At 40.3% G+C, this 22,406-nt stretch overlaps 1 protein-coding gene across 1 annotated transcript; it reads right to left on the bottom strand.

Moving 5' to 3' along the window:
* Window positions 1–1,284: 1,284 nt before the first annotated feature.
* LOC119549136 (mucin-5AC) lies at window positions 1,285–21,853 on the bottom strand. Its single transcript, XM_037856911.1, has 5 exons — window positions 21,318–21,853; window positions 5,322–9,118; window positions 4,434–4,530; window positions 2,475–3,022; window positions 1,285–2,025 (listed from the first exon to the last, which is right to left on the bottom strand). The coding sequence occupies exons 2-5, from the start codon at window positions 8,882–8,884 to the stop codon at window positions 1,791–1,793; spliced, it is 4,443 nt and encodes a 1,480-aa protein (XP_037712839.1). The 5' UTR covers window positions 8,885–9,118; window positions 21,318–21,853; the 3' UTR covers window positions 1,285–1,790.
* Between the last annotated feature and the right edge of the window lie 553 nt (window positions 21,854–22,406).

Below are 22,406 nucleotides of genomic sequence, written 5' to 3'. Positions count from 1 at the left end.
TATACCCGTTACTCGTAGAGTAAAAGGGTATACTAGATTCGTCGAAAAGTATGTAACAGGCAGAAGGAAGCGTTTCCGACCCCATAAAGTATATATATTCTTGATCAGGATCACTAGCCGAGTCGATCTAGCCATGTCCGTCTGTCCGTCTGTCCGTCTGTCCGTCTGTCCGTCTGTCCGTCTGTCCGTCTGTCCGTCTGTCTGTCCGGATGAACGCTGAGATCTTGGAAACTATGAGAGCTAGGCTATTGAGATTTGGCGAGCAGATTCCTGAGCTTCTTACGCAGCGCAAGTTTGTTTCAGTAGAGTGCCACGCCCACTCTAACGCCCACAAACCGCCCAAAACTGTGGCTTCTACAGTTTTGATGCTAGAGTAAAAATTTAAACTGAAATGAATTGTTCTCATCAATACCTATCGATTGACCCAAAAAAAAGTTTGCCACGCCCACTTTAACGCCCGCAAACCGCCCACAAACTTCAAAAAACCGTAAATATGAACGCGGATATCTCGGAAACTATCAAAGATAGAGTATTGGGATTTCAGATTTAGATTCCGTAGCCTTGTACGCAGCGCAGGTTTGTTATGCGAATATGCCACGCCCACTCTAACGCCCACAAACCGCCCAAGCCTGTGGCGCCCACAATTTTTATGCTAGATAACAAATTTTAACTGAAATGTATTGGTCTCGTCAATACCTATCGATTGATCCAAAAAAAAATTTGCCACGCCTACCCTAACGCCCACAATGCTTAAATCTGTCTTCCGCCGGTAGGTGGCGCACTTAAATCTCGCTTTGCTGCTTGCATATCTCCATTTCCCTTAGGTCCCTTTAGCTGAGTAACGGGTATCTGATAGTCGAGGTACTCGACTATAGCGTTCTTCCTTGTTTATTATGAAATTTTCCAAAAACATTGCCTATTATATACCTAACCTCAATGAAATTTTCCTGATATATCCTTGGAGAAATTTCCTTAAAGCGCTCATTTTGGAAACCGCTCTCGGGGTGGAGAGATTTCCAAACGTATAAGAAGCCTTTTGCGAATATCTAAAATAAGATCTATCTATTCTAAATATTTTTGCATTTTAAGATTTTTTGTTGCATGCCAATTGCCGAGTCACCTAATCTATTTTAACGCATTAAATACTTTTTTGGTATTTAACTTTAAAACTTTAAATTTGTTTTATTTCCTTCTAAAAAAATTCAGGCAGATAACTCACTTATAAAACACCATTTCCGGCATGATTGACGAAGGCCCCCACAAGTTTAAAACTTCAGATACCACTACTGAACATATTTTTTCTTGTAATTCACAATAATATGAGTACAGTACAGCTTGGTGTTTGCTTACAAATAACTTACGTACATTAAAGCTCGTTTAAAATAGATACATTCATAGTTTGATTACATGTTTGACTTTCTTAAAATACAATACGGAGAGCTCCAAATATTTCTCATTTGTTCCGGATTGTATGGCCCCGGAACTCAAACGCGACAGTGCAAAAAACAAAAATTGACATTATAAATATGCAACAGAATATCAGGAGATATACGAATGTACGATTATATCACAATAATAAAGGAATACATACATTTTAAATGATATTTAAAGCCCGACATATAACGACGCTTAATCAGGTGCCAACATTCAAGCATAATACTAATTTACACTAATATTTCGTATAAAACATAGCTATTATTGTTACTGAGGGTCCCACGGATCAGTGCTGGAAAGGTGATCTCAATCAATCAATCGAAAATTCGGTTTCCACTCGATGGGGGCTTTTTTTTTTAGTTGTCGTTGGACAGATTTGTGATCTTGGCCGCATACATGCTGGCCACCTTGTAGATAAATTCATACTGCTCCTTGGTCTGAACCGCGCTGGCCCGACCACGCCGTACATAGTAGACCAGCTGGGGGATGTCCACGGATCGCTTGGGCGTCTCCAGACTGCGGATGGCCATGTCCGAGGCGATAATGGTACCGGTGCGTCCCGTGCCTGGAGAACAGTGAACGGTTAGCGGTCTGGGGGAGAGACGGAGAAGGGAAGACACAGAACATTAAAAAGCCATGCAAGACACAACTGCTTTGGTATATGGTTTATAATAAATAAGATACAGAATCGATTATGGGTAGCTATGAAGTACTAACTTTATTTTTAAAAGAAAACCTATGATGATGAGAGAAGGAATATTTTTGGATTTAGAACTAAGTATGTATTTATATTAGACAGATATTTAATTTACTACCTCATCTTAGTTAACTTTTTCTTACTTTACTAAACAATTATTTCTGAATTTCGGTATTTGTTTTTTATAAATATATGTCAAACCATTTTAGCTGCCTGTTGGTTTTCCCGCTTTTAGGGCGTTTTTTATAGTAAAAACAAAATCAAAAAGAAAAAGAAAAGCTATTCCAAATTCGATTCAGTTAACAGATATTTAAACAACACAAATATTCGTATATAAACTTACCCCTGCTGGTTTCGAATACCGCTCCTACTTGAAATGTTTCCATTTATCTCCTGGCTGGACGTACTGCCCGCCTCGGCCTTGGTGCCATTCGCATCCATGGAGGTCTCCAGAGTGGCAGACTTCTCTCGCAGCTCGTTGGCCTGCTCCAGGCAGTAGGACTTGAGGGATGAGCGCGCCTCCAGCAGCATGGCAATGATGGGTGCCTCCTCGGCGGGAACACCCGCCTCTGGCCATTTGTACCAGTAGTGGGTGAGCTCGCGGCTCTCCTCGCCATCCACTCGCTTGAGAACCAGTGTGGAGATGGCATATCGGTCCTTAACCTCGCGATGCTTCAGGGTCACCTGATAATCGCCATAGCTGCTGTGATTGTCCAGAGTCGCCGATGGAGGCAGATACTCGGCGCACTTCTCGATACCGTTCTCGTTGAGATCCGTCGCCTGGATGATGACGCGGGACTGCTGCTCCCAGATCATGCGCCAGAAATCACTGGTCGTGCTCTCCAGTGGCGCCTGGCAGGCTATGTAGTAATTGGGGGCATCTCGGGGGCCCTAAAAACGTAAAAAATATCTTAGTATCTTATCTTTTTAAATTAGATTTAAGAAAGCTGGCCAGCAATTAATATTTGAAATTAAAATAGTGAGTGTTGAGTACACAGAGCGGTGGCAGAACGTCAGCAGAGCAGTGGCAGAGGATTTTCCTATCCCGTGGGCCGCCTCCTCTGCTTATGTTGACCACTGCCGAATTAATCTAAGGCCGTGCTCTTTTTCGGTATAAAAAAAAGTGTAGCGTGAGTAATGACATAACCATTAATTAAAACTTATTGCGGCTTAACTCTGTCTCTGCCCACACAAAGTGACTGGCGATGAGCTGCTCGCGCCTCTCAGATAAATGACCATAAAATCGCACAACAGACTTCTGCTGGCTAAATCTCGACATGCTCAGTTTGCTTATCGCCAGGTGCAATGCCGATGAACGCTGGAAATGTTTCGCTTCAATGCGTCGCAATGCATCTACATCTACATCCACGTCACGCTTCAATGCAGTTGTTTAAAGTAAGTTTTAGTAAACAACTGAAAACATCCCACTTGATGGACACTTGTCCTGTGCACAGAAAACAATCAGTTATTTACCTTTTAATTTACTATAAAAAGCTTACATCTTTAAGATAATATACGTTTTACTTAAGCAAAACGTTTATTATAATAAAAATTAGTTCAAAGACCCCGAAATTAAGTCATTATCTCATTTTAGGCTTCGACAATTTTGTTTTCTAGAATTATTACCACAAAACATATAAGTTTTGTCATTTACGATGCTGCTTAAATGCAGATAGCACAATCTTTTTACTTTATCTTAAAGATACTTTTTTCTAGCTTTGAAATTATATTTTTATCAGCGTACTGAAACAATTTTATGGCTTGATCTTGAAAGTTCCAGATATGGCAGCATGTTATACATAAGAAAACAATTTTGACTAGGGGTTTAATTATCCATATCTTATTCCACCTTGTGTATGCAAAACACCTGATTGTTTTCTAAATGATTTTGGGAGGCTTAGAGCGTGGCGGTGGATCGTGATGTAAGGGCATTCACACTTCGATGATCTTGGCAGACACTTTCCTTTGGCGCAATTATTATTATTTGCTGCTTTTCGCAGAGAAAACAAAGGCGATGGGCATATTTCACAGTCATGGCCAACGGAGGAGCAGCAGGTGAGTCTCATCGGGCGTGTAATTATTCGGGCGCCATGTTTAATGGCCCTCGAGAGGGTAACCAAAGATTCCACTTGGAGGGCAGGGCGTCATGCAAGGCTCGCCACATATGCTAACCACACTCACCGAGATGCCTCAGCCCAAGCCACCCACCACCAACATTTGTGTGAGAAAGTTTGTTTGTCTAGCTTTTTGGATGATGAGCTGATCCGCCGCCCACTTGGGAGACACTGCCTCGGTTACTTACCCGCACATAATTGGCATTAATGTATTCCGTTTTGTCATCGTCGCCTTGCCGCTGGAGCACCACCCGCGTCTCAGGAAGCGGAATCACGTTGGCGTAGCTGCGGTTCGAGGTCGAGGAGTTGAGTCATCGTCGGCAGCGGTGTTGTTATTGGTTCGGTTGGAAAACAAAAAAGCAGGAAGAGATGTTCCAGAGAGATCAGTATTGTAATTGATTCGACAATTTGATGTGAACTCGTGCCGAGAAAGTGAACCCTTAATTATAGTAGGTACTGGCTTCGAGGAAACAATAAGCCCATAAGAGATAAATTAGCTGAGTAACCAATAATCACTTTACATAAAGAAAACGTTGAATAATTTACCATTGAACTAGGTGTAATCTAATCAATTCTCGTTATTGTTATCTAATCATTTAGATTTCATAATTGTGACCCAGCCCTTTAATGATTGGAACACACCAATGTATATCAGATTGTTAGGCGTACTCGGAACGCTCATTATATGGTTATTAAACGCTTTTTCTTCGTCGTTCTAGAAAATTTAAATTGAAATAAAATGACATCTTTGAAAATCATCAAAAAATATTTCAAGCGCCCATTAAATGGTTATCTTAAGTTTACCAAATCTTCGTCGTTATAGAATATTGACATTTAAATCAAATCTAATTATACAAACCCTCAAAAAATACTAATTTTTAAAAAAAAACATGTTGAATATAATTCCAGAAGCTGGTCCCTTCCTCCATCTAAAGAGTTCCTATAGATTGTTTTGAATTTCATTCTATTATTATATATAATAACGATCTACTTATACAATCCCTAGTTGACTATTGTTTATCAGGAATCTACTGCTTTTAGTTTCTTGAAAAAAAGAGATTTCCATTTTTACTCACCGGTTTTTATCTTCACAACCTGGAGGAACCTCATCCGCTCTGGCGATGATCTGTGGGACGTCCCGGAACTCCTCGAAAACATCAGATCGCCGCTCTACAAAGCGGGCCAGCTCTCCAGCGGTCAGCAGGTTGTGCCTTAGCGAGGGATCATCGAAGGCGGCATTACCGTAGGTCCTCTTGGAGGCCCTCACATCGCGACCCTTCCGCCGCACACTGCCCAGCACGGAGACATTATCCAAGGAGTAGGCATCCAGGCTCACCGGACGACACCTCTGACCATAGGACATTTGCTTCTGGCGCTTACGCATCAGGTAGAGGAAAGCCACCAAAAGAATGAGGGCCACCACACCAATCACGCTCACTGTGATGGCTATGATTACGTTCACATCCGTGCCATTTCCTTGGGCATTGGTCTGCATGTGGTCCAGTTCGTTGGGATAGGGAGCCATAAAGGTGGGTTGCTGGGTGGTGGTCTCTGGCAGCATAATGTTGCTGCTTGTGGCTTTGACCACCGTGGAGGATTCCACATATTCCTCTGTGGTTGTGGGTGGGGGTGGTGCAGCTGTGGTGGTTGTTGTGGTGCTGGATGTGGTGCTATCATCCAGCAGACTTATCACCACCGGTTGCATTGTTGTAGTGGTCAAGAGTCTTTCGGTTGTGGTGGTTGTTGTACTGCTACTGGTTGTTGTTGATGTTGTTATGGGTGTTGTGGTACTAGGTGTTGTCGTTGTTGTCACCGCCATCGTTGTCTTGGCTAACTGCTCTTCGGTGTCCTGCTCTTCGACCACCTGTTGCCCTTCATGGTGGTGCTCCTTCTCCCTTTCGATTTCCTGGCCACCTGTTGCCGCTGTGCTCTCATCCGTTGCAACAGCAACACCTGCTGTCGCTGATGTTGTCGTTGTTGTTTCGGTTGCTGGTGCCTCGCCTATATTGTTGGTTTCCAGCGAGGATTCGTGTTCTTTGCTCAGTTTACTCAGGTCACTGAGTGGATTGGGTTCCCCTGTCGCTGGGGTGGTTTTCAAAGCCTCCAGCTCGCTCTCTGTTATGGCCACACTGTTATTGACCGCGTTATCGGTTTTCTCAGCTGTTCTTGGCTCATTCGCAATCACATTCACATTTGCACTTAGACTGTCGACTGTCGTCTTCACTGTCACTGCCTCCAAATTCACTTCATTGCTAATTTGCGCAATTTCCGTTTGCGTGGGTGTTGCTATAGTTGTTGTCGATGTACTTGTTGTACTTGCGATGGTAGTGTTTTGAGTGCTTTTAAAGATTATTTCAGGCCGTATCGAAGTGCTCACCTCGCCAGTCAGTCGCACACTAACCGATGTTGCTGTTGGCTCAGCGGTTGCTGTTGCTGGCGGCTCGCTCTCTGGAATTTTGGTTGTGGCAACGATGACGTCGTTACTGTTATCGTCGTCGATGTTGTTGCTGCTGCTGTTGCCGCTGTTGATGTTGCTGATTTCAGAGGCTTTCATTGCCATTTCAGTTGTACTGTGACTGGGGGTGGTTGCAACACTAGATGTTGCTGATGGTATTGCAGCTGGTGTTGCTGTTGTACCTTCAGATGTTGCTGATGTTTCTGCAATCGTAGTTGCTGCTGCTGATGCTGATGATGTTGCTGCCTCTGTGGTTGATGATGTTGCTGCTGCCTCTGTGCTTGCCTTTGGTATTGCTGCTGTCGTTTCTTCTGTTGTTGCTTCTTGTAAGATTATTTCAGGCGATACATATTCTACAGATAATGGACCTACTGTTGTGGTGGTTGTACTGGTTGTTGTTAATAAGGTTTCTGTTGAATTTTGCTGAGATACTTCAGCTGATTGTGATACTGCTGTTATATTCAACAGTTCCACTTTTGTTAAATCCACCCTCGCTGTAACAGGTGATGTTGCAGGTTTCTCTGTTAATGCCACAAATGTTGCAGCCTCTGTTGCTGCTTCTTTCTCACTTTGAGCCTCTGTAATAGCCTCTGTTAACTTGGCATTGGCTGAATTATCCAACTTTTTCACCAAAGGAACCTCCAAAAGTTCCGAGCCAACAGTTGTGGTTGTTATATTATGATCCATAGAACTTTTCTCAGTAGTTACTGGCATTGGCCTGGCAGTTGTGACTTCATTTTGTTCCAATCCTGCGGTTATTGAAATTTTTAAAGGACCTTTTTCATCCAAAGCTTCGGTAGTGGCCTGTGTAGCACCCTCAGTGGCATCCAGAGTGGTTCTGACCACAAATTCAGTGCGATTCTCTGGTGCCGATGGCATCATAGCAATATGCATCCAATCCAGGAGATTCTTCTCCTTGTGCTGCTCGGTTTTATTCAGCGGTACGTCTATATCGTTTGCCAGATCAGTGTGGTTAAGCAGTGGCAAGATGGTTGTGGTCGTTAGAGGGGCTTTGGGAATCGCCTTCATACCCGCCAGACTCCAAACTTCAGCAGTGTTGGGTAGTGTTAATTGCTGGGCATTCGTGGAGTTTTCGCTGATGAACTTGGCTCGCTTCTCGGGCAGTTGATGGATCTCCGACTGCGAAGTAGACTCCTCAATGGCATTCTCATGGGAAGCAAAGGATATGGCTGTGGTTGTCTTGGGAGTAGTTGTGGTTAAAGAGGTGCTAGCAGGTGCAGTTGTGCTAAGGTGAATGGGTATGGCCCTCAGTTTCATGGGCGTAACTGCAGCGGGGAATCGGTTAGACCCTTCAGTCGTTGATAAATACTGCATGGATCGACCATGATCAGAGGAACGAGTGGTGGATGTGATATTAACCAATCTCTCCGTGGTGCTTGAAACACCTAGGGTTACGGGTTTTATAGGGAGTTCTTCCACGGCGCTGTTGGCATTTTCTGCTGTCACAGATTCAGATGGGTTCTTCTTTACTTCAGATTGAACTTGTGGTTCTTCTTTTGGAAGGGGGTTATTTATTGCCATATCCTTTTGCTCGGTTTTTTCACTTAGCGGACTATTTTCAGTGGTTGGGCTTAAGATCTGTTTCTCAGTAGTTACTTCTCTTACAGGAGCTTCTGTAGATACATGATCTTCGGGATAAGTTGAGTTTTTATGCACCTGAGTCGCAGCTATATTGTTGGAATCTTCTTTAGCCGCTTCTGCTGGGGTATCCTTGTCTGTCAGTTCTTTTATGGGAACCGGTTGAGTTTTTTTCTCTGATTGAACTTCCCCCTCTTTCAGTTTATGTTGGCCTTCACTTAAAATTCCCTCGGTGGTGCTGTTAGACTCATTTTGAACCAAACCCTCTGTAGTTTTCTTAAGGTTGAGATTCTCTTTCAGACTTTCCGTTAGGATCTCAGTTTCATTTTGACTTTCAGCCTTAATTACTCCCTTTTCTTCGAGTATGTTTTGTGAGTCAATCATATCTGATTCTCCCTTTATTTCAACCAGTTCCCCACCACTCCCACTTTGCCTGGCCGCTGGAAGAATGTCAGGGTCAGTGGATGTGGAAGCCACCGCCTGCTCCAAACCGGTGGTTTCTCTTTTCGCAATGAAACGTGCCTGCGTTAACATTACGGCCAGGGCGAGCATTAAGCCACCACTGAGCCACCCAACCACACGCATCGTATGTCGCTCCCTCTCGTTCTAAAGCTTTATATCTTTCTCTTTCGTGTGGGGCACCTCTGTGGGTCAAGTTAATTCCACGTTCGACTGGGCCACAAAATCGTTTTTGTTTTGGTTTCCACCTTTAAGCTTGAGTTATTGTTTGTTTTCTTTTATTTTATTTATTTTTAGCAATTTCCAACGATTTATTCCATTTCTGAGATTTTTGCCTCCATTTTTACCAGGGAAATATACCTGCAAGAGAAGGGAATACAAATTAGTAAGGCGGTTGAATTTCTTGATAAATATAATTTGTTTTCTATGGGTAAAAATAAATAACCTGACATTTTTGGATCGCAGTACGTTGAAGTATTCCGTGGAAAGTGACTAACAATTTCCCTTTCTATAAGTGGAGCTCTCCATATAGGTAATTAATGTCATTAAGACACGTTCCGCATTCCCCTAATTACAATGAATAGTACCCTCAAGTTCAAGGCCAAGTGGCTCGTTTGGGGGAACTAAATTTAACTGAGATAATGGTAATAAATAGTCTAAGTTCTTAAACTAAAATAACCTATGATTTATGATATATTTAATGACTACGTAGTCCAGAAATTATACTGGTATACATTGATATCATATAAGAAGTTATAATATAAATGATCTTTATTTCCGTATATACTTCGTATAGTACATATAAGTTTTATTATTAAATACCTTTAAATAATACCAAATGATTTTCTATAAAAGGTATGCAAAGAAACTTTAACTTTGTTTCTCAAGTTCAGTTTGTCATTTTCCCACAATAAATAATGTCAAGGAGGTCTTAAAAGTTCATTGTACCTAGTGGCCAAAAATAGTTCACATCAAAGTGTTTACCATCTCCATCTCCACCCACAGCTATAGCTACAACTTTGAGTTGCGAACCATTCATATAAGCCCAATCGATGTCATGGAACGAAGTGCACGGGGTTCATTCAACCACGGCCTCCACGGCGAACCCATCAAAAGTTGCTCTGGGAGTTGAAGTATTCGAGCTGAACTGCAAACAGAGCCACCCAATAATAACTATGGTGCGGATATACAATAATATCCAGAGAGGGCGCGAGTTTACCGACTTTATTCACCATGGTTATCGCTGGGTTGTTATCTGCCGATCCAAGCGATGTCATGTCAATGGTGCATGCAACCACCTAAAGGCCCTCCCTGGAAAACCCCCTGTTCCCCTGTTCTTATTTTTAACCACCTGGGACATTCATAAGCCTACCCCCATGTCAGCAATTAACACTAAAAGCCCCAGTTCGGTGGTTGTCCGTCATTAATGACGTTACCCTTATGGTGGTGCGATATTCAGGCGTGCCGCCACCCTCTCGTATCCCCATTGAAATTTATTTAGCCCAGAGTGTTACCCCCTTAAAAAGTGCTACTTTCTTGTTGAAATACTTAAAATTCCTTGCTTTATTATGGGCCTACAGCTTTGCAATCTCATTCAGCTGACTAATATCGCTAAATATATATATATTTATGCACATGTGTGCCTTACAGATAAGATTTGCTTGAGCCAGACGGGGACAAAATCACAGCAAGGTATTTTGTAATTTTTTTTTTATATTTTTGAATGTCAACGCTGGTGCTGATAAAGAAAACCAGCGGCAAAGGTAAATAGTTATCGGTGATATTGTTGTTGTCACTGGAGGCCAGCGGTGGGTTGTAAAAGGGCAAAACGATAGCCACTGGTGGGGGCAATGCAATATTGACATAAAAATAAATAATGTAATGTGGCAAAGTATAAAAATAACATTTCAAATTATCAACATCTTGAAAATACCATTTTTATATTTTATAATACATTAAATTCGATTCAAATCTTCTTAGTTAAAGTACTTATAGATCAAGCTATAAGTTCATTATAATCCTTAAGACAATTAATTCTGGGTGTAGACCTTGAAAAGGCAAATGGTAAAATATTATAGTGATTATTAACGGACAGTACTAGGAGCGTTTAAAAATATTTACATTAAAATTAAAGACCGATCTACTTTAGCTTTACAATTTTCAAAAGCCCAAGAGTATGCAATGCTTGTTGTTTATGTATATTCTAGTACCAAAACCCCGCACAGACTGCATAATGGCGCCATTGCTTAAGATCAGGTTTAAAAATTATAATACTTTGGATACTGATGATTGCCAAGAACAGAGGATAGATAGAACCACCTATCTATTGATACAGTGAGCCACAGCCGAGGGCAAGGGAGTGTCAGCAAGACCCCCGTCCGCAACCTGAACCCTCCACTTAACCCAAATGAAACCAAAGTGTAGGAAAACGTGACTCGATAGGGGAATCGAGTGCATCATGGCATATATGTATGCCTATAGGCTCTGAACTAAAGGGGGGACACAGGGAACTGAGGAGCAGGTGCATGTACGAGATGTAAACAGAATACGAGAGTATTAGAGAAACGAGCTTGGGGAGCACTCAGGATGAACGAATGGCTCAGAATACTATACAACTCCGACTCCAAAAACGGAAAATCCAGCGATAACGATCGCTTTGAGGATGATCGCGAGAGAATACTAAACCAGTTTTTGCGGCCCAATAAAGCCCGCTTCGATTTCGATTTGCAATTATGATTTCACTTGCATTGCGATCACGATGGATGTGGAGAATGGCTGACGATCGCCTGGTATCTTAATGATCTCGGGAGTAGTAGTTGTTATTGTGGCCAGTGATAATGACAGCCATCTGGGTAGTCATGACTTGAATCTGCGCCGGTGATTGATGGCCAGAAGCTTTGAGCGATTATACTACTGGGGATAGGATCGTTAGCTTAAAGCTGAGAGATTGTTGGGAATTTTTCCAAGTGAGCTGCAGTTGTTATTATCCCAATCATCATCTCAAAATTCGCTTAATCCAAATGATGTTTAAGCTAAGAAAGATTAAGTAAGCGGAAAGGGATCATAAAATTTTATGAACTCTTACGAACATGATATAAAGTGCAGATCTAATGTTCTAGATTATTAGAAATTGGAAATCTTATTGCTGAAATCAAGAAGAAATGTTCTTTAACATATGTAAGTGTATAATAGATCATCAGATTCGTGATGAGTCACTTAAATATAATTTGCTTCGTGGAAGTAGCCCAACTTAACTTGAATTACTCTCTTAATCCAAAGCTACATCTCGCTTAACCCAAATGACAGACTACGCAGACTCCCGGCTCGAAATAGAATTCCAAAGAATGCCAACAGTTAGCTTGGATTATTCCAGAGGCAGATAAATATACGTTTATATAAGCTGCGTTCTTGACATTTCTGCGAATTTCACTGAGGATGGCGATGAAGATGGAGATGTTATCAATAATGAATTGCGAGCGGGGCTTATGCTGCTCCAAAATCAGCCATGTGTGATGGAGAATGCGAGGCGTCGCACGCTCAAACGATAACTGTGGCATTAATGCCATATATCTATACCTATGTATGGTTTGTATTTGGGACTTCTTTTGTTTTGATTTTCTGATGTACCGCTATGTTATATACGTAACTGTTGAGAGAAGTATCCACGGAAGTATCTCATTCGAACGAGTCAATCCTCATTATTCTCTATTTACGAACTCCCCATGCGTATCATAGCATCATTATGGTTAGCAGACCTCATTCACTCATTCCACTCAAATACGAACTCTAAATATTTGTATTTCTTTCCATTGATGCGGTTTGACGATGACTCATTTGCATGACATTTGCTTATATCATGCCCCATTCTCATTCGCATACGCATTCGAAGACAAATTTTTTTTGTTTTTGGCAAAAATCAGAGACAAAATGAGCCACACTCTTTGCCTCGGGCTGAACTTTCAACGCAATTATGTTTATAAAAGAAATCGAAACCCGCAATGAAATCGAACTCAATCTCGAAGATCCAAAGCGGTCAACTGCCTTATTGGCTACCACGGATGTGCATAAGCTTTCGGTACACAGCAAAAAATTAATACTTTATGAGTTTTTATCAATTGTATTTACAATAAAATTAAATGTTTTGATAAAGAAAGAATCTGAAGTACATTATCGTTACGTAAAATCGTGTTCATGTTGAACTGATATTTTACTTATACAAGATAAGAGATCGTGATCAACGTCATTTCTGCTTTTAAATCAACCTCTCTTTATCTATCATCAACTTAATATAATGAGAACGATTGGGGATAAGCTCAAAAATGTATTATGTATTATGTATTAATATTATCTTTAACTGATTTTACTTTTTTAATATTATCATTGTTTTTTCTACGTGCACTAAACGATCGCCTTCATCAATTTTGACCTTGCTGGCCGTGCTATTGGCGTTTATTGAACCAGCCAGCTGGGGGCAACAGCAACATGGTCCGTCGAAATGGCCAATGAGTTCAGTCATTAATGCTGCGTATATATATTTGGGAAAAATAGAGCTCGCCGGATACTTGAACGTGTATTAATTCCATTTTAATAATACTTTTCCGCAACACATGATAGCCATTGCCCAAATTTTAGACTGCCAAATGTTGCCAAAATCAAAACAGATGCTTTCTATTTGGTAAGCATAAAAGCTCAAATATTATGGAGTGAGAATGTATGTATACCTATAAGAAATTACCTATCAATCAAAGGCACCCCGAAATCTGGAGAAGTGATTGGAGCCATTTTGATGGGCGCGATAAGGGTATTGGCCACGCAATATGCAAGTTAAGTCCCCGTCGTATATGGACAGGCATTTGTCCAGTCATTCTGGGTTGTCTTTGCTTATCTGTATCTGTGCAATTACTCTAATGACGGGCGCATGTGCTCGTACTTGGGCTCAGATACACACATCTATGTCAGCCGCATAATTGCCCCTAATGCAATTGAACAATTAGGCAAGCGCTGCAGCTCAAGCGCAAGCCACACAACAAATGCAAAATAGACCCACAAATGTTTGCACTAAAAGAAATGCGTTTAAGGCAATGCAATTTAATAGAAAAGAAATCAAATTTTAAGTATTAAAAGATAAGAATTTGTCATATATTTATGTGGGTTTATATCTTTAGCCCATAGTTTTTTACAATATTGTAAGAAACACCAAATTTTTCTATATCGTTAGTAGTTTTACAAGGCATTTTAAGTATTTTAAAGATATAAACTTCTTTCAGAAAATGCATGTAATAGGGTTCTTAACTCTCTTACATATGATCGCTTAATTAAAACGAATTTCTGTTATTTATTGTTATAATCTCTTACTGAAACCTATAACTATTTATAATTTACTGAAATCCGAGCTACATTTTCTGTTAGTGTTTTATGCATGGATAGATAGCCATCAAATGTGTCCATATTTCACGTTCCCATTCGGCTGCCTCCCTGCCATGAATTTTGGGTCACCGAGCTCTCTATATAAAAAGCATTCTACATTATTCGCCACCCACCACCCGTAAATCCCCCGCCATTGTTAGCCAGACATTTGTCAACTTAGTGCGCGACACTAAATCGCCCCAAGTCGCATTTACCTCGAAACTGACAAATTTGCTGGGTTCGCTTTTAATTTGCTCTCCTTTGTTAAGGCAATTGCGATTGGAGTGATAGTGGGTAAGCGGTTTATTAATGTCTCCATTGCCTTCATAAAAATTCAGGGGAAGGGGGAGGCCATCTGGAGCAGGATTTCGTCATATCAGTGGTAATGCTGCAATAACTCATTTGTGGAAATTCCATTTCTGAAATGCCCCCTGATCGGTAACTGCCCTTTTGCACGGCCTGGAACGAACCGATTTGAATGTCACGAAAACAATCCAGTCTACAACCGAAACCAAAACCAAAACCGAACCAAAAAGCGCTCGACAAATTGTAACTGGCACGAGGGCTTCTGTCCAAGCTGGTGACTGGCCGGAGCCAAAAACAAGGTAACTACTCTGCAGCATTGTTGCTTTTCATGCTGCCCCGATCCACGAACGTGGCTGTAACGTGTACTAGATTTGGGGCTCGCTTTTCGCTCTTTCTTAACCCCAACAATAACCAAAGTTGGTTTACTGTTTAAAATATATTTTTTTGAATTCTCAATAACATGCTTACTAAACTGAATCAAAAGTTTTATTGATCTTAAATGCTTAATACCTCTAGATACAACGCTTTTGATTTTTAATGATCTAATATTAATATTGTAATTAAGATATTAAGTTGATAACTTTTTTTTAATGTTCCATCCGATTTTCTAAGTATAAAAAGATATACATCCATTTTATGAGCCGATTTCTCAATGTCCTGTTAGTGTTCTAGTTGGCTAACCGTTAGATAAATTTGACATACAGTTAAATTGTTTTTAAAGACGAATTCGTTTCTCAATCTGATGTTAATTTTAGGAGCGACAAATTTTAACACAGTCTGTTGTAACATTATTCAGAATATTGCCTCCATATAAAAGTTTTCAGTCGGATAAATCCTAACATAATATTGAGAAACTGATTTTACCGGAACAGTAATTTAACTTAAACAACCTTGAGCTATACATTTAAAATACAAATTGAAATGCTAATGCATTGTAGTATACCAACTTCATTTAACCCTACAATTTTGTTCATCGGCTTTGATTATATGAGTGTACTTTTGAGCTCCCGGGTGCTCAATGGGTTAATTGTGGCTAGGGAGAAGGGCTGTCGGAGGGGCAGACAGTTGAAGTTACAGCGCAGCCGCAAAGTGAACCGAATTGAGGTTACCCCACCGACAGATGAGCTAACGTTTCACGCATGCCCCGGGTTTTTGGAGTTTGGGGTTTGTGTTTGACTCTTGGGTTGTGGGTTGTGGGCCTGGGAATGCACTAGACGTGACTCATGTGGGTTCATTCATTGTTACGTAGGTGCTGTCACTTGCAGAGGGCCAAGAAGAGGGGGTGGTTAAATATGGCCCAAACAATGCAGTTGTTGTTGCAGCAGAGCTAGCTGATTTTGCGCAAGGTAAGCAGCTATTTTTTTCCCCTCCGCCATTTTACGGCTCAATGGAAGCTAAACGGCAGAAGAAGCGGCAGAAGAAAGCAAAAGTGGGCGCTGTGGAAGCCGTTAAAGCACTTTTACTTTTCGCTCCATCGCGTATCTCCTAGATAGAGATACATTTCCAATTTTCCGCCATCAGCCAGAGACAAGTTTTCCCCCGGGTGCTAAACGAGTTTCGTACGTTTCGCTAAAGAGTGTTAATAACAGAGAGAGATCGCCAGCTGATGTCGCCGGAGAATAATCTGGTGGGCGTTACCTGGTAGTTTCAGATGGGTTATATAATCACCAATTCAGAGACTTTCGTTTGGAAGCTACTGAACCCAAGAGAGAGACAGAGATTTCTCCCACGCTCCCCGATACAATTACACGTTTTTTTTTTTGGCACTTTTTCTTTTGGCTTAATGTTATTACTTTTCACAAATTAGCCGAACACTTTCCCCAACTCTTTGTCACTGCACAGAAAGAAAATATCCCAAACAAAGGTTGATTGGCTATGTATTCATTAAAATCAAATTGTGATTTTTCGTGTCAAAGCTAGGTTTATTTAATGATATTTTGATTACACATTAGGTGATATTTGTCTATAATAAGGTAATAATGTATTACATATGGGGGATTTTACCTTCTTCTTTGTGGGTCAACGTTTTTTTGGGGTTTCCTCGACTGAACACGCGAATCTCCCATTGCCAAGCTGCGTGCTAATTGAAGACAGTGTGCAATATTTATTGCAAACACCCCGGGTTCAAGGTCTGTGGGGATAATTTATTAACACAGCATTGTTAACCAGAAATTCAGACAGGGATTCGAAGGGCAGACAGGAGATTATGGTACCGCTCCAGATGGAAGGGCGTTAACATTTCCCTAAATTCGCATCCATAAGTGCGCAATATTATTTGTTGCGTCGTTTGCTAAGTGCTAATTCGATGTTGAAGTCGCTTATAATTGAATCCATATAAATTCATTAGCATTTCATAAAACAAAGTACGTCAAATACGATTGCGCTGCTAACCGGACCCAAGCCCAAAGAATCGGAGAAACAGGTTTTCTTTAGCGAGAACTTGTGTAGCGGACCACAAAACAAGTAATGCCCAGAAAAACCCCAGAAATCATTTGCTAAATTGCAGCAAAAAAGGTTAAACATTTGTAGTATTTGGTATGCAAAGCAGTTGAATGATTGAAACACTCTTTGCATACCAAATGCATCCGAAAGATGCCTGAGGCATCCAAATGATGAAATATGGCACTAGCTTTGTGTATCTTTTGGATACGTAAGTAGCGTAAACAAACGGCGAATGCATTGCACCTGCAAACATTTCTTCAGGCCCGAATAGTAAACAAAAACAAAAGGCAAGGGGCGGTATTAAGAATGCATAAGGTGGTAGGGCACACACAGTCAAATAACCACATAAATAACACACATATGCTCCCATTTGAGGCAACATCTGTGGTTATGTTATGTGGAGGAAATGCCAAAAGAAGCCCGAAGTCAACTAAATGGCTTTCAAGTTGTATGAAAAGCAGGCGAAACTAGTTCACAGGCTGCCTTGAGCTACTCTATAAATTGCCAACTTTTACGAGTGACAGGGGCTGATCAGAAGAAATATAGTTGGTTATTTATCATGCTCTTTATAAGGTGTGTTTATTGAACAACAGATAGTTTATTACAGAGATACTTTTGTAATGTTACCAAATAAATAATAATAGTTCCCTTAGTTAATGGAATTTCAACAGACCCTCTTTATTTAGTGACCACTGTAATACCTATCACAAGGTTGACTTCCTGCTCGCCTGACCCAAGTGAAGATGTAACTGGCGAACTGCTCTTAATTCAATTAAGTTCAATCAGTGCCCAAGTGTTTGGCGATTGTTCACCAGGCAAGTGTCTAGAATTGAATTAATATTACAATAGCAATACTAAAAGAGAGAGCAGCACTAAAAACTATATATAGCAATTGGTCTAGAGAGAAAACGTCCTGATAAAAAAACCCAAACCTATTCTAGAGATGCCACAAAAGTTGAGACCTGGTTCATTGACATGAAGTCTACCTGTCAACAAAACAATTAAAGTTTTAATTAAATTAAGCCGGCTCAAGTCGGAAGAGTGGGTGAAAAGTGAAGAATAATGCCAAGAGTCAAAGACTTTTCAGTTGAGTAACTTATTTCGACGCCCACAGCAGGGAATCGAGTCTATAACCGTATATTGGACCTAAGTAATGTAATTTATTATGTTTGTTGTGGAAACTGTGAGTATTTTCCATTCTCCGATTGCCAGAACGAGTTTCCAAGGTGGGTCCCAAAATAAAACCGCACAAATCGAAACAAAACTGTTGGCCCCAAAAGCGAGATAAACGTTGAAACAATGGAAGAAAACCGACAAAAAAACAAAGCAGAATGGAGAACCCGACAGTACTAAATGCGAATGCTAAAGACAAAGCTCATAGGTCAGGTCTCTGAGTTTACAGGGCAAGTTGTTTGTCTTATTCTCTAGGTTTTTCTCGATGAAATTGCGGAAGACGGAAGAGGAGATGGTTCATGGGCGGTTGAGGGGTTGGGATCCATATGTATGTTACCCACTGAACTGCAGTTTTGCCTTAATGACAGATTTTGAGTCATCAATGTGTGTAATTACCACTGGACAAGAAGTGAGCTGCATTGGGGACAAGAGCGAGAAAGTGGAGCGAGAACCTCAGTGGATGGTCAGATCTGAGATGTCTTTTGTGGACTTAAACTCCTCAATACTTCTGTTTTTTTCTTAATCAACAAAGTTTTTATAAACATTATTCGCATACAGATCAAATACTTTTTTCTCGCCTAAATCTACAATTAATTTCAAGAATTTCACAACTGGCACGATCATAAAAGGAAAGGTTCTATAAATAGGCCGTCTGATTCAATAAGTTTATTTATGTAGTAAATTCCCTGAACATGAGTTTTTCGGATTATGAACTTTAATTTTTTTCCTTTCACCATTTGTGCAGTATATATTTTCATCAATAAAGTACTGATGATCGAAGCATCTTAGCATATTTATAGGGTGATAAGAGCGGGATCAGTTCCCAGAGGTACGTGCCACAAATGCACTACAAGAGGATTTCCCCCGTCAATCGGAATTCGCTTCGTTTTCCAAGATTTTCTTTATCGCAATATCGGCATAACTATGCACTGGGTGCCAAGTAACTCTATTCTCTATTCTCAACTGCTATCCCGCCAAAGACAAGCAGGCACGTCTCGAAGCTGGCTCCGAACGTGACTCATAGACCGATCTCCACTGGCTCTGGTTATGGCTCTCTTTCTTTCCGTCTCTGCCGAAGACCTCGAGACCTTCGCTATCAGCTCGGGCCAGGCCAATCCAATCCAATAGGGCACCGGCAGGAGACCGGTTTCTTCCATTCTTGCCAACCACATTCCATGGAAGTTACACAGAAAACAAAACTATATTATATTTATATATATTATTATATTACTATCTTAATGAATTTGTTGCCTATGCTAATATTCATAATATTATCTATCTATCCCCCATATCATATCACTCATATGTTTATTAATCTTATATTATTTTCATCTGGTAACTGAATAAGTTCGTAATGTTTCTGAGTTTATTATTAACTATAGTAATATTTGTTTCTGTGCTCTTTGTGCACTGCCCCTCCTTCGGTTCAAAATCACTTATGTTTCGTCATCCTCGTCGAGTCGACTCATTTGGCATTCAAAACGCTTCTTTATTAGCCCAGGCCCATTACCCTGCGATTTATGCTGCATGTTCGCACATGCATAATGCATTCAAAACGTCTTTGCCATCGCATTTGTTCTGCGGTTGCAACTTGCCAGTTGCAACTTGCAAGCTGCCATCTGCAATCTGTAGTCGCAACTATTGTTGGCTAAGTAACCTCTAATTAAATTGCTGTCTGCGGCCTTCATCGGCAGCTTTCGATGGTGAATGAGATGGGACTGGGATTGTTCTAAAGCGGCTTGAATGGATCGCTTAGTTTTGAGGTCCCTTGTTAACGCATCGCTGGAGTTTGCTGCAGATTTGCAGGTGGCGAGAAGATTGAAACCCGAGTTTCTTGGCAGCTATGCCATTGGCATTGAAACGGGTCGTTTAAAAGCGCTGTTTTTACGGCCAAACTGCAGGGGCGAACGTGCTAAATTTATTTTTTTCAGCTCTCCAAAATGTTAAGTAACAAAAAACGTTTTTTGTTTTTCCATTTACCTAATGACTGGTTGTTATAATAAAAATTACCATTTAGTTCTGACTTAAATATAAAATAATTGAAAGGCTTTGATTGATGGAAGGCAAAATAATCTCAGAAGATTTAGTAACCTTTAAAAAATCTATCTACATTCAGTGTAGCAGCTTGTGACTGAAAAACGTTAAATTTATTGCTCAGTCCTATACTTAGTTCATTTCTATAATCGCTTTAGTTCAAAATACATTACAAATATAAATTAAAACACAATAATATGGCTCTACAAAACTGTGGAACAGAAATAAATTTAAAAATTCCATAATAAATTAGGTTTGTACTTCAGAAACAGATTTCGTCGACTTCACCGTAAAATTTAAAATGGTTATTGTTTTACAATGCGTCAAGTGAAACCCTCAAAATTAATTTTTAATTTTTCCTGTTTAACGATTGGGAAACAATTGTTCGCGAAATGTTCCACGTTTCACAGTGGACAAATATTATGGCATATTTAATACAATAATTGCCAGCATTTCCACATGTGCGAAATTAAGTAAGTGCGCACAAAAACCAAATATGATTATAACAATAGCGTAATTAAATAAAAAACAGCCAGCAACTCAGAAGTAGAAAAACAAAATACAACAAAGCTGCCACAGCAAAAAGAACAACAACAACAACAACTACCGAAATAGCAACAACCACAAGGAGCGAATGATGTTGAAAGTCGTTTTGCGGGTTTGACCACTGAGTTGAGCTCTCCACTCTCAGCGGAAAGTGCACAGAAAAAATAGATATTGACATTTGACATACATATATTAAAAAAAAAGAATATTGTTTTTCAATATGATGACTAGACAATGGACTATACGTTCTATAGAGATCCGTGACTAGTTCTTAAATTGTAATACAAAACCATAATGTGATAATGAGATTTAATGAACAACATTGTTTGCCAAGTGTAAGTGTAATTTATAAACGAATGTTAATAAAGTTATTTCACATATAAATCAATGTCCAATTATATACAAAGTGTAGAGCATCTGCCTTTGACAAGAACAGACCAGGTTCAAGTCCTACCACTGTCTAAAAAAATATTTTAAAAATTTATTTTATTTATTATTTATATTTTTAAAATTTAAGCCCCATCAAATCTAAATTCTTGTATCAGGGTCAAAATTATATATATATATTATTATTATAATTTTCAAATCGATCCCTACTTTTCTTTCTGTGTAAAGAGCGGGGAGAGAGAGAAAGAGACTAAGCTAGACTTACCAAAATGTTTATATTTTATATAGAGACTTCTCGGCGGCTCCAATTGTAAATTGACTATTTCAGCACTTCGCTTAATGGCTCATTGTTGTTGCAAAAACGCAAAAACAAAAACACGTAGATATATTTTTTTCCAGACTTTTGGCTTTAGGCCTTCCGTGTTGACAACAATAACAAAGACCGCACTTTTCTCTTGCACTCTAAACCGTTGAGCGATTTCTATGGCTTGCCATTAAAGCGCGATTAATTGCATTTTCAATTTCCATATTTCACTCACACACACACACACTGACAGTTTCCCCTTTCGTTTTCCTCTGCCCACACGCTTTTTGTTGATTTTGCCTGCTTGCGGTTTCTGTTTGTCTCCCCTTCTCACTCACTCGATTTCCGCACAATAGAACAGACAAAATTGTGTTAACAATACTTTTTTTCGTGTGTGTTTTTGTTTACTCGAAAAAACGGTACGCGAAAAGAGCGCCAGCATCCAGCAGCACACACGTCCGACTCGTTTGGCGGTCTTTTGTTTAATAATTTCGAGCTGTTCTCCCCACTGTGGTGGCGCGCCGCTCGCCGCTCGCAGCTACTGGCGAACCGAACCGCGACGAATTCAAATAGAAGTCGCGGCGAACCGAATGGTGAATAAACTGAAACTCACCATACTCAGTTCCAGCCATGCTGCGCATGTCCAGTACAGATTTTCCACAGGTCCACAGGAAGTGGCTTAGCACGTGGTTCCTCAGCTTGGTTTTGTTTCCAGCTCCAATTCCACAGATTGGACACATCGCTTTTACTTTCGAATTCAAAAAATTTTCAACTTTCTTCTTTTCTTGGACGTGGTCGTCCGACTTCTCGTGATCAGATTCCAGGTCTTGGCTTCGAGGAACCATGAGACCTCGCCGTTTGCCTTTAGGTCCTCGGTGTTTCGTACTAAAAAAAAATAAGGAAGATTACAACTTTTAACAAAAAATTAAAAACAATTTAGACTGGCGAGTTAGGAGGCGCCTCTAAATTGTAATTATCACCAAATTCGTGAAATTATTACACCACCTTCTTCTAATATATATAATACAGTGGTCGGCACACACATACTAT

The sequence above is a fragment of the Drosophila subpulchrella genome, chromosome 3R (assembly GCF_014743375.2).
Source record: "Drosophila subpulchrella strain 33 F10 #4 breed RU33 chromosome 3R, RU_Dsub_v1.1 Primary Assembly, whole genome shotgun sequence".
NCBI classification, from domain to species: Eukaryota; Metazoa; Arthropoda; class Insecta; order Diptera; family Drosophilidae; genus Drosophila; species Drosophila subpulchrella.
Note: the sequence above shows the minus strand (reverse complement) of the source record. Positions and strands in the feature narration are given on the sequence as shown.